Source organism: Salminus brasiliensis, chromosome 17 (genome assembly GCF_030463535.1).
Source record: "Salminus brasiliensis chromosome 17, fSalBra1.hap2, whole genome shotgun sequence".
Classification (NCBI taxonomy): Eukaryota; Metazoa; Chordata; class Actinopteri; order Characiformes; family Bryconidae; genus Salminus; species Salminus brasiliensis.
In genome coordinates, this window is record NC_132894.1 from 34345485 (window position 1) to 34358381 (window position 12897).

At 45.5% G+C, this 12897-nt stretch overlaps 1 protein-coding gene across 1 annotated transcript in view; it reads left to right on the forward strand.

The window, feature by feature from the left end:
- Positions 1-12897, forward strand: part of adamts17 (ADAM metallopeptidase with thrombospondin type 1 motif, 17) — a 119654-nt gene that overhangs the window by 24069 nt on the left and 82688 nt on the right. Inside the window, exons 4-7 of the mRNA XM_072660045.1 lie at positions 1395-1567; positions 4219-4302; positions 4627-4784; positions 11093-11136. Of these exons, the coding sequence (XP_072516146.1) occupies positions 1395-1567; positions 4219-4302; positions 4627-4784; positions 11093-11136 (459 nt within the window). The remainder of the gene's footprint in view (positions 1-1394; positions 1568-4218; positions 4303-4626; positions 4785-11092; positions 11137-12897) is intronic.

Genomic DNA, 12897 nt, shown 5'->3' on the forward strand with positions numbered 1-12897 from the left:
CTTCTCGTCTCGTCTCATCTCGCCTTGTCTCGCCTCGCCTCTTCTTCTCTTCTCATCTCATTTTGTCTCATCTCGTCTCGTCTCACCTCGTCTCATCTCTTTTCCTCTCTTCTCTTCATGTCTCATCTCGTCTCTTCTCATCTCCTCTCATCTCTTCTCATATCTTCTCGTCTCGTCTCGCCTTGTCTCATCTCGTCTCTTCTCATCTCCTCTCATCTCATCTCGCCTCTCTTCTCCACTCTTGCCTTCTCATCTCATCTCAGTATGTGTGCTGTTTGTTTTTTTTTTGCTGTGTATGATGCTGTTTTATCATGATATGGGTCCTATAAGCCCCGCCCCCATGTCTTAATTTTAACCAGAGGACAGTTTGTCCGTCTGGAAGGCTTTATCCTCCCCCCAACATTTCGACTTCATTCTTTTAGCCTTGGTTGCAGCACAGCTATTACATTTGCTATGGTGAGGTCTAATTGGGCATATGGTTCTGCCCAGAACATGTGGGGGCATCACGAGGAGTGGAGGACTGGTACTGCTTAAAAACAGGCCGAAAGGAGAGCGGGCCAAAATCTGCCCCTTTGTTTAGGAGAGTCAGTGACTAAAACTTTCAGGCCAAACACCAAACATTCTGCTGTCAGCAGGCATTAAAGGTTCTGCTCTCCTCTTTCGTCACATCTGAGATGCTGGTGGGCTTCATCCAGCTGTCTGCCTATCATTTGTATCATCATGTTGTGTGTGTGTGTGTCTTTGTCCGACTTGGATGGTAAAACTTTTATCCTCTTTGAAGTTGCAGTTATCTCTGCTATCAAAAGCACATTTGAATTGTACAGCAATTACACTGTATGTCCAAAAGTATTTGGACACCTCTTTTCTTACTGCCTTCAGCTGCATTAATGTGTACCCACTGCAAACACCTATTAGACTGGGACACTCTGGAGCAGCCTCACAGTCTAAGGTCATTGTGGCCAATACCATGGATGGGCTAGAGGGGTAAGGGTAGCATGTGGAGCTCCAAACTGGGAACTGCATTCTATGGGGTGATAGATCTCCATCCAGTACCTTTAGCATGAGTTAGAAAGGCAGAACTAATCTCCCAACATCGATTCCTGAGCTCAACAAAGCTCTCTTGTGGCTGGATGCATTCAAATCCTCACAGCAATGTTCCACAGTCTAGTGGAAAGCCTTCCCAAATGGGAAGAAGCTGTTATATACTGAAGCAGATGGGGGCCAGATGTCACCATGAAGGCTAATTACATGTACATACTATTGCAAACAGTGGTAGTAACCCCCTAAGCTTGCAGAGACTCCACCCGGACTCTCAGTGTACTGCATGCGTATGTCTGTATGTGGATGTCATGACCCTGCCTGACCATGTGCCTGTTTATGTTTGTGTGTCTCAGGGAAGCGGAAGGAGCGGAAGTCTAAAGGCTCTGAGGAAGCTCGTGGGAGGAGAAACGCCATCCGCCTAAATGGAGAATACACAGTGGAGACGGTGGTGGTGGCTGACTCAGACATGGTGCAGTACCACGGAGCTGAGGCTGCTCAGCGCTTTCTGCTGACCGTCATGAACATGGTGGGTCTCACATGCGCTCGACTACATCTTGTTTAACGGTACCTGGACATCCATTCAATCCAAAATTTTATGGTCACTGGACAGTGCAAGCCCATGGTCACCACCTGCAATGGCAAGCAGCAGGTAGAACAGGGCAGAGCTCATAGTGGATCAGTAGAAACATATATTTTGGGTGGATGATAGTCCGTTGAACATGTTGAACGTTGAGATAAGTGGGAGAGATGAAGCTCAACGTCTTGGATCATCTCCTCTAGTCTCGCCTCGTCTCATCTTGAAAAGAGAGAAAAGAGAAGAGAAGAGACGAGATGAGACCAGACAAGGTGAGATGAGAAGAGATGAGACGAGACAAGACTAGATATTTTACTCAAAATGGATTGAAAGTGAAGCGCCTCATCTTTTCTCTTCTCGTCTCATCTCATCTCATGTCTTCTCGTGTCATCTCCTCTCGTCTCTTCTTGTCTCATCTCGCCTAGTCTTGTCTCATCTCACCAAATATTTGAGGAAGATATTTTAATCAAAATGGATTGAAAGTGGAGAGGAGATGAGTCTCGTCTCTTCTTGTCTCATCTCGCCTCGTCTCGTCTCGTCTCATGTCACTAAATATTTGGGGAAAAGAGTTGGAGAGATGAAGCTCCACTCAACTCCTTTGGACTAAACTGGAGTGATGAAGATCCACTCAATAATAAGGGATGAGTTGGAGAGATGCTGCTCCACTGAACATCTTTTGGATCAGTAAGACTGATGAAGCTCCACTCAACCCCTTTAGAATAAATTTGAGGAGTGAAGCTCCACTGAATATATGATGCTGCTCCACTGACCTCCTTTGGGACGAGTTGGAAAGATGAAGCATCACGGAGCATCTTTTGGATAAGCTGTCATAATCAAGCTCTGTTGAACACTTTTGGGATGAGTTAGTGATGCTCCTCCACTGAAGATGTCTTGAAGAGATGAAGCTTGACTGAACATCTGTGGGATGAAATTGAGTGATGTGGTTCCATGAGTTGGCGATGAAGCTTCCCTGAACGTCTTTGAAAGCTGTCTGATAGTGGAAAGCACTAGTAAGGGAGTGAGTTTGTGAAGGTCAGGATTGTACGTCATGCACTGTCTTACCCGTCTTTTATGCTCTTGGCAAGCTCTTGAAACACTTTATCAGAGCTACGGTTTCCTTTACTTACTTACACTTACACGGCGGAACACCCTCTCGCGCTCTTACATAATGGCTGGAAGCTCCTTTAGGATTTTTTGGGGGAGATGCTCTCTCTGGAAAGCCATAGAGAGTATTTCTCACGCATGATCCATGGAATTACGGATCGGATGCAGATTTAATTTGGCTGAAAGGTTAATTAGCTTTGGGGTTCCTAAAGATTCAGATCTGAACAGTTTTCCATAAATAAACGATACACTTGAACTATTTTGATAGAAACTTCTCCAGAATTTCTCCAGTTTCACATTGGGTTGAAAATGCTCTACAAGAGTTTGTGGGCTTGGCCTTGGATGGCTCAGTTCTTTGGGAACTTTCAGTCCCATTCAGTTATTCCTTATGAAGATGTACAGGCCTCTGTTCTTCAGGCATTGTTCAGAAGTCTCCCCTGAATGGGACAGGGTGTGATTTAGCCCAAGTTCAGACCTTCCCTCATCCTCCCTCTGCTCTTTCCCACCTCACTGTTGGAGAGCAGTGAGGACACTGCGGTGGAAAATATCCCTCTTTTCGGTGTAAATACGCTGATGTGAAGTGGCTCCTTCAGGTCCACCCTTCCAGATGTTGATTCCTCATTCTGTCCGCTCCCTGTGCCGCTTAAACTACCTCATAAATGTCAGTGAAACAGCTGTGTCTCTTTTATCCAGTCTGCAGAGCACAAGGGTTTTCTGTAAAGCGGAACTCAAGGCTTAACACCCGCACGGCCTCTGTGTGGCAGAACATCTCTTCTCCTTTTCTCGTCTCGTCTCATTTCATCTCTTCTCATCTCCTCTTTTCTCCTCTATTGTCTTCTCCTCCCCTCTCATCTCTTCTTCTCTCTTCTCACCTCATTTCATCTTGTGATATTTTCTCACCTCGTCTCGTCGTTTCACCTTGTTTCACCTCATCTCACTTTGTCTCACTTTGTCTCGTCTCACGTTGTCTTGTCTCACGTTGTCTCATCTCACCTTGTCTTGTCTCATCTTGTCTTGTCTCACTTCGTCTTGTCTCATCTTGTCTCACCTCGTCTCACCTTGTCTTGTTTAATCTCATCTTGACTTGTCTCACTTCATCTCGTCTTGTCTCACCTCATCTCATCTCACTTTGTCTTGTCTCATCTCGTCTTGTCTCACCTTGTCTCGTCTCACTTCGTCTCGTCTCGTCTCACTTCGTCTCGTCTTGTCTCACCTCGTATCGTCTAGAGAAGATGAGAAGATCTCACGAGATTAGATGCGATCAGACGAGGTGAGACGAGACAAAGCTCATCTCTTCTCATCTCTTCTCTTCTCTCTTCACGTCTTACCTTGCCTCATCTTGTCTCGTCTTGCCTTGTCATCTCTTCTCCTCTCCACTTTCTATCCATTTTGATTAAAGTATGTAAATGATCTTCAGTGTATGTGCATTTTTAATCAGGTGACACTGAACATAGTAATTCTCTCTCTCTCTCTCTCTCTCTCTCTCTCTCTCCCTGCAGGTGTATAATATGTTTCAGCACCAGAGTCTGGGCGTACAGCTGAACATTCGAGTCACTAAATTGGTCCTCCTGCACTCCCGCCCAGTAAGTCTGACCCCTCTGACCCCCACCTGACATACTTGACCCCTTGTGACCCCCAATTGCACTAAATCTCTCCAAGACCGTGAGCCACCCAGCCTTCCCTTCTCTCCTGTTTATTCCTGTCCTCAGGGCCTGTGGTTTCAGCCACAGCTTTTCTCAGCATGTGCTTCATTCCTGCTCTCCACTCTGAACCTCCCACAGTGCACTTTAGAAACACCCTGAAGTTGTTTTCTGTGATGTTGGACAGTCTGATGTGTGTACTGTACCAGGACATGTGAGACTGTCAGCGTGAAGAAGAACAATCCTGCTGTCCACTGGTGTCTTTAGGAGAAGCTGAAGGTGAGCCATCATGGAGAGAAAGCCCTGGAGAGCTTTTGCCACTGGCAGCATGAGGAGTACGGAGGGGCTCGGTACCTCGGCAACAACCACGTCCCTGGGGGTAGAGATGACCCGCCTCCTATGGATGTAGCAGTGCTGGTCACAAGGTACACCTGCACCTGCTCAGTGTCCATCTCAAGCTCTCTGTGCAGTTTCTGTCCTCCTGTCGCTTTCGTCTCTGATTGACGTCGCTTATTTTCTCCAACTCGTTCTCTCACTTTGATGCTCGCCGTCTGTCAGCGCTCTGGTGCTTTTAGCGGATTAGGACGTCTCTCCTTCATTAAGCTCGAACATAATTCCGACTCCCTCAGTACCTGAGCCATGATGGACCCTAATGAGCCCTTCATTTAGCGGTCCATCAGCAAGGCTGGGTCGCCCCCAATCTTCCTCTGTCTTCGCCACTCCGGCCGATCGCTGCTGGCAGCCGAAAAGGCTTGCGCTCCCTGTTTCAGATTAGGCGTTATTAGTTACCTTGCTGTAATTTTCAGAGCACGAGGGGGGAAAAAGGAATCCTTTTGTTGAGAGCGAAAGCGATCATGTTAGCCTGTCAGATGCTATCCGTCTTCCTGGGCCCAAGGAGCTACCGGGGGAGAGCGGCGGCGGCAGACAGAGAGGGCTTTTGTTTCCGCCTCCACCGGGTTAAATATGATCCACCTCGTCCGGCATAAGGCCCTTACTATGAGGATGCAGCTTGCAGGATCAACATCTGTCGGAGCGCTAATGCCAAGATGGCTCAGGGCGGCAGGAGTGCGTCACAGGCAAATTACAGCGTGTCGAGGTGGGCTTCGGTTACCCCCTCCGCTGAGCTTCAGAGGAGCTTTCAGCCGCCCACAAAACCTTAATAACTGCTCTGTAGCTTGGCTTTCATTGACTTTCTGGACGTTTAGCTAGCAGAGGAAAAATGTCAAAGGGCCAATATGCTGGAAATAGGGTCTTCCAGTCTGTCCATGTGTGCAGAGTAAGTCGCTAAACACGCCTGTGTGATGTCACAATAATAAAGGCATTTACATATGCCCACCTATTCGGCCCACAGCAGTTCAGCCCCACCTATTCACACTGAAGTTATAAGCTGTTTTGGCCTGGACTGCTTTTTGGATGAAGCACAACACAGGACAGCCAGTCAGAACAGAGCTCATTTACATATGTCAGTCATAGTAACAAAAAACAAACTTGTGGAGGCTTGGAAAACTCTCCACCTCTGTTTCTCCACCTCATCAGTGGACTGTGGTGGGCGTTTCAGACCACACAGTGATTGAAAGTGGTGTAGTCATGACAACATAAACAGCCCCCCAACCAGTTTTAGTTTAGCTTTTGTTTTCTGGCAGAAGGTGAAGGACTTTTAATCGGTGTGAGATATTGGATTACAGAGGTCAGTTTACATGCGGCTAGTAAGGACTGCGGTAATCATGGTGGACAACACAATGAAGATGGTCCTTGCAAACACTGCTAGAGTGTAGTACTGTGGTATGGAGGTTAGCCCAGCCAACTTGCTCATACGTGGAATTTCAGGTGGGCATGGTCTCAGACTAGATCGCTACAGCCCACCCTAACCTCACATGGATCTCGACTAGGCCCCATGTACAATGTGCTACCTAGATGGTGCCCCTGTTTTACTCCTTCTTGTCCCGTAACTGACCCTGGTGGCACCCTGGTGGGCAGGCGTATGTGCGGCCAACATGGAACCCGTGGGCAAAACTTTCAGGGCCCAGATGGTAGCCAACCAGTCGTTCAAGAGACGTTAGCACATGTTGATTACGTACAAGGAAACAGCACAAATCGTTTCAACGACAGCACAGGAGCCTGTGGCTAAATGCCTGAACAGATTACCGAAGCCGGTTCAACCCTGTTATTGTGGGGCAAGAACTGTTATTAGAGTTCAGCCTCGATTTTGTAAACGACTCTGTGACGTTTGTCAGGTGAAATCAGAGGTTATAATTGACAGGTGCAGTTCAGAGTAGATGCAGTACAAAAGGGACACGCCTACGCTGATTTGCCCAAGATTTGTGGCCATAAACCACAGTGCTGGTTTGAGTGGGATCCAATGAGCTACAGGCTCCATGAAAGTCAGTGGACTGTGTTTTCTTGAGAAGGCCGAACCCAGTTGTTGTTTTTTTTGCGTAGTTAGGATGTGCAGAACCAAACAAGCTCAACAGGCAAAGACTGACCGTCCTCATTCGAGTGGTCAGAAGTGTGGCGTTCCCCAAGTGTGGTGAGGTTGCAGTGGAGGGCACAGCTTCCGTTCGTTCTGCTCAAACTGCCGCCTGAGATGGGTGCCAATTTGTGGCAGCTGGGACAGCGATCGTGCAAGCCTTGTCACTTACATTATGGGATGTTGCTGCTAATGGGACTTAGCAGTGGTATGCTAAAGCTTCCTAGCGTCCACATGCGCTATCTTCATCGCCCAGCTGTGTGTCAGATCCAGTTAATGTGTGAGTGAGCAGAGGCAGGAAATCACAAAGCCACATCAGAAAGCATTTGGAGGGATCGGGGTGGGCTACTGCAAAGAGACAACTGGCGAAGGAAGATTGTGAGACCATCAGGAGTGCTTTTGTAATCTGGAGATCAGCCATAATATTAGGTGAAGTGAGCATCATTGATTATCCATTGGTTCCAGTGGCTCCTGTCAAGCAAGCAAGTGAACAGTCAGTTCTTGCAGGTGATGTGGTGGAAGGCCAGGTGTAAAATATCGGAGACACTTTGAGAAGAACCAAAATGTAATGTTCTAGACGATTGGGTCTGAACATTTCCAAAACATCAGTAAGAAGGTCTTGTGGGGGTTTTCTGGGATGCAGGGGTCATTGCCTACCAAAAGTGGTCCAAGGAAGGACAACTGGCGATAAGATCACGGGCATCCAAACCTCTGCTGATCTGCTGATAACATCTTGGTGCCAGGTACCAGGAGACACCTTCAGAGGTCTTGTGGAGTTCATGACTTTATGGCTCAGAGCTCTTACGGCAGCGTCAGGAGGACCTGCAATGTATTAAGAAACAGTGGTTTAATGCTATGATGGCACATCGTAAAGATAAACGATGTACATTAGTTTTATCATGGCAATGGAGGCAAGCAAGCAATCGCCCAAAGGACATCTGTGATTGGACCAGATGTTCAGTTAATATCAATTATCCAAACATATTCAGTCTGACCTATTTTGCAACCCTTGTAAACCTCGCTTGCATCAATCCCTGGATCTTATCTTAGCTTTCCCCTGTGCCCATTGTGTCCTTATTAGTTGCCACTTTCCCAAGCGGTAGTAGATGAAATTGTAGATCTTAGACAACCCCCTCCCCCACAACAACCGAGCATATTGGCCCTCCTCACCTGTTAGTCATTGTTCAAGCTGAAAATAAGGTTTTGGTTGAGTCAAATTACAGGGTCCCATTCGCAGTCTGATCCTGCCAAGGAGAATTACAAGGGGAAGCTCTGCAGACGGATTTAGCTTTGCACCATCTGTGGTGCTGCAGTCATGGACGATGGTAGGACATGGCAATACAGAATGCTTTATAATCGTCCTTTCCTCGTGGTTTCCAAGTTGTTAATGGACCTGTCCATGCTCTGCCCACAAACACATTTGTAGCGATTGTTGCCAAGTTGGACAAGCTGTCCGTTTGTACAATTTCCATTCAAACCTAATAAGAAATGGTCAAACAATCTCAAATTTAGAGTTCACTGTCGCAACTACATGTTGTTGGATTAAAATCACCTGTCTAACATTGAGTAGTCCCCCCTCCTGCCACCAAAACAGCCCTGACCCGTCGAGGCATGGACTCCACAAGTCCTCTGAAGGTGTCCTGTAATTCATTAAGTCCTTTAAGTTGTGAGCTGGGGTCTCCATGAGTGCCCGGGGATCCTTGTTTGAAACACTCACTTTCGGTAGGTACTGACCTCCATATACCTGACATGCCTGATGTTTTGGAGATGTTGTAACCCAGTCATCTAGCCGTCACAGTTTGGTTCTTGTCAAGGCCTTGTCAAGGCCAAATGGTTACTACGGCCACGCCACCGGTTGCGGTTTCTTTTTTCATTTGCTGTGTTGTGAAATCAGAACCAGGAAGTTATAATTATGTTTCCTACACGGCTAATGTAGCTAGCTAACACTAGCTAACTTACTGAAGGGAACTTCATGGAAAGACCCAGGATCTCAGAACTAGTCAGTGGCTCCCTAAGCCATTAAGCCTTCCCACTAAACGATTCTGTGGTTCCAAATACAGTTAGCTAACCGTGCTGAGAAAATCAGGCCCAGCCCGGTTTGTAAACGCTCCATGGCGAACCGTGTCCGTGTGGAAAAAGCCACCAGAACGGTTACCCTCTGTGCTCGGATCTATTTGTAGTTGTAGTGCAACCTTTGCAGGTGGAGCACAGGTAAGGGGGCGGGGTTTGAAGACTGACGTCCACCTTTCGGGATGAGCCATTACCATTGTTTTGCTAACCGGGGCAGCGAAGAGGAAGACTGAAGCTGAAGGGAACTTGGCCGTTCTCGATGTTAGACTGCCGTGTCCCGGGTGCAGCTCCAGTCTTGCTGAGAATGCAAACAGCAGCCTGAGATCTGCCTGGATGTCAGATTTGTTTCTTTTGGTGGGGGGGAGGAGATGCGCTGTCTGGTATTGATGTTGGAACTCAAAGTGATGCCGCATTTGGATCCGTTTGAAAGTTGTCTAGCGGAGGAGCGGGGCTGGAGGAGGTGCAGGGGGGTGGAGGGGCCAACGCTCTTCTTAGCAAGCCGAGCTGGACGCTGTCCAGACCTCAACTGGGGTTTGGCTTGCGTCCCAGTGGAGGTGCTTGTCTATCGCTTGCTCTCTCTCTTGCTCTCTCTGTCTGTGTCTGCATCTCTTCCTCAGCCACCCTGGCCTCTGGTATGTGCCGTAGACAGGGCACAGCGAGGATGGTCAGGTCCATATACTGACGTGCTTCTGTTGACACCTCGCTCGGTCAGATGACGGAGCCGTGGGAAAACTGCAGTGTTTTTCTGTACATGGTCAACGCATGGTCAGTACTATGATTCAATGATGAGGAAGGGCACTTAATTTAGCGATTTCCAGTTCCCTCCCAGTAGTTAGGACTCCGCAGGCACACAAGACCACCAGTGCCGGAGGGGTGAAGGTTAGCATGGTTTACATGGAGCTAGCCGACCTCGTCTTTTTGAAACTGACGCTAATGCAACATCCTGATGCAGCTGAATTCATTGGAGGAGCTGGAACCCTTGGAGGAGAATGGAAGCGATCTTTGCGATCTTTTGGCGAATCGTCAATCGCAAACCGTGCAGCTTGATTTAGGGGGCGTGTCAGTGCGTCTTTGCTACCGTAACCACGGGAAAAGTTCACCTTGCTTGGCTCGAAACTCAAAAGTCATTACTGTGTCTCTTAATTAATCAGGGGTGTGTTTGTTTTTGGGCGTAACGTGCAATAATAAACCAATCAGCGTTTCTCTCGCCGTTCCCTTTAAGAGCCAGGTGCGGTCTGACTGACCTTGGCGGGTTGCTATTTCAGTGGTATAAAGCATGGGGGGGATGTACGAGCGTCGGGCTGCACGTGCCTGTGTTGACAATTCACTGCCGAGATAGCAACGACCGTCTGACTGTTGACGAACGTCTGTCGCTGTTTTCAGTCTGTGGCGCTCCTGCTGTGTTTACGATAGATAAGATACGTAAGATACGTAGCAATACTCCAGAAATTGACCTGAACCTGCCTCATTTTGAGGCCACCACGCCCATCGACGTAGATATATTCGCAAGCACCGTTGCTATGCAAACGACGCAGGCGGAAGGTGTGGAAATAGACTGTTGGCGGGTGTAAGATAGCAATTAGCATTGCAATGTTCCTTGCGCAAGATAAGGCCCTGAGTGTTACTTCACGTTAACTGCATTCATTTGAGGTTAGCTTGCTAGCTTGCGGTTAAAGCATTATTTTTGGTTAGCGCATTAGCCTGGGGCTGGCACGTTAGGCATAGTAACTAGAGTTACTATAGCTTACTATGGCTTACTGCATTTGTTTGTGGTTAGCTAATTAGTTTGCAGTTAGCATTTTAGTTTGTGGTTTGTGGTAATTTTATTTTAATTTTATATCATATATTATTTATATTATTTTATATAATTATATATATATATACACATTTAGTGTAAAAAATGGAAGTATTAGCATTGACGTACTCTTAAGAATAAGATCTGTAGTAGTACTACAGGAATTTCTACAGGATTCCTATAGAAATTTTACATTAAACATTATTGTAATTACCTAATTATTTATTATTAATATTGTTATTATTATTAATGTATTTATTTTATAGTAGTATTATAGAAGTATGTATTCTGTAGGGGTTGTGTAGTTTTTATGAATATTAATATGAGGCAAATTCCAGCTTTTCAGAAGTGTGTCTGAACGACTGGTGTTCACTTTCTTTTTTTCTCTTCTGTCATTTCAGGACAGATTTCTGCGTCCACAAAAATGAACCCTGCGACACAGTTGGTGAGTAATTACAGCCAAATGTCTTTACCTTTTATAGAGTACACAGCAGGCCTTTTTTATTTTTACAGCTCAAATGATACAACATTTTCAGCTCTAGCTCCGTGCTCACAGTCCTAAAAAAAGACAATTATTGCAATTAAATTGTCAGAAGTCTGCGTGCAAATGCTTGAAAAAGCAAAGGATTTTGTTTTGTCTTCCCCTCGAGAGCTCTTTTCCTCTTCTTGATTAATTACAGTGCCAAGGTTGGCTGAGTTGAGGCAGATATTAATCACATGCATTTTATTATCAGAGCAGAACGTAAGTGCAGAACACAGTGTGCTTATTCAACATCAGTGTTTGATGGAAGAGTGAAAGCGGAACTAGGATCCCTCTGTTTTGAGACATCAAGGCCTTTCTGGCATAGTTTGTTGTTTTAAGATGAGGCTTGTATATTTTTATTTAGCCTGATTAATATTAAATAATACAATCAGAGCTAGAGTTAACGTTAATTAGAGTTCAAATTAGAGCTAGCAAACACTAGAGTTAGAGGCTATCCATCAGAGTTCAAATTAGAACTACAGTTAACGTTAATTAGAGTTAACGTTAGAGCTAGCTAACACTAGAGTTAGAGGCTAGCTATCAGAGTTCAAATTAGAGCTAGAGTTAACGTTAATTAGAGTTAATGTTAGAGCTAGCTAACGCTAGAGTTAGAGGCTAGCTATCAGAGTTCAAATTAGAGCTAGAGTTAACGTTAATTAGAGTTAACGTTAGAGCTAGCTAACACTAGAGTTAGAGGCTAGCCATCAGAGTTCAAATTAGAACTACAGTTAACGTTAATTAGAGTTAACGTTAGAGCTAGCTAACACTAGAGTTAGAGGCTAGCTATCAGAGTTCAAATTAGAGCTAGAGTTAACGTTAATTAGAGTTAATGTTAGAGCTAGCTAACGCTAGAGTTAGAGGCTAGCTATCAGAGTTCAAATTAGAGCTAGAGTTAACGTTAATTAGAGTTAACGTTAGAGCTAGCTAACGCTAGAGTTAGAGGCAATCCATCAGAGTTCAAATTAGAACTACAGTTAACGTTAATTAGAGTTAACGTAAGAGCTAGCTAACGCTAGAGTTAGAGGCTAGCTATCAGAGTTCAAATTAGAGCTAGAGTTAACGTTAATTAGAGTTAACGTTAGAGCTAGCTAACACTAGAGTTAGAGGCTAGCCATCAGAGTTCAAATTAGAGCTAGAGTTAACGTTAATTAGAGTTAACGTTAGAGCTAGCTAACGCTAGAGTTAGAGGCAATCCATCAGAGTTCAAATTAGAACTACAGTTAACGTTAATTAGAGTTAACGTTAGAGCTAGCTAACGCTAGAGTTAGAGGCTAGCTATCAGAGTTCGAATTAGAGCTAGAGTTAACGTTAATTAGAGTTAACGTTAGAGCTAGCTAACACTAGAGTTAGAGGCTAGCCATCAGAGTTCAAATTAGAGCTAGAGTTAACGTTAATTAGAGTTAACGTTAGAGCTAGCTAACACTAGAGTTAGAGGCTAGCTATCAGAGTTCAAATTAGAGCTAGAGTTAACGTTAATTAGAGTTAATGTTAGAGCTAGCTAACGCTAGAGTTAGAGGCTAGCTATCAGAGTTCAAATTAGAGCTAGAGTTAACGTTAATTAGAGTTAACGTTAGAGCTAGCTAACGCTAGAGTTAGAGGCAATCCATCAGAGTTCAAATTAGAACTACAGTTAACGTTAATTAGAGTTAACGTTAGAGCTAGCTAACGCTAGAGTTAGAGGCT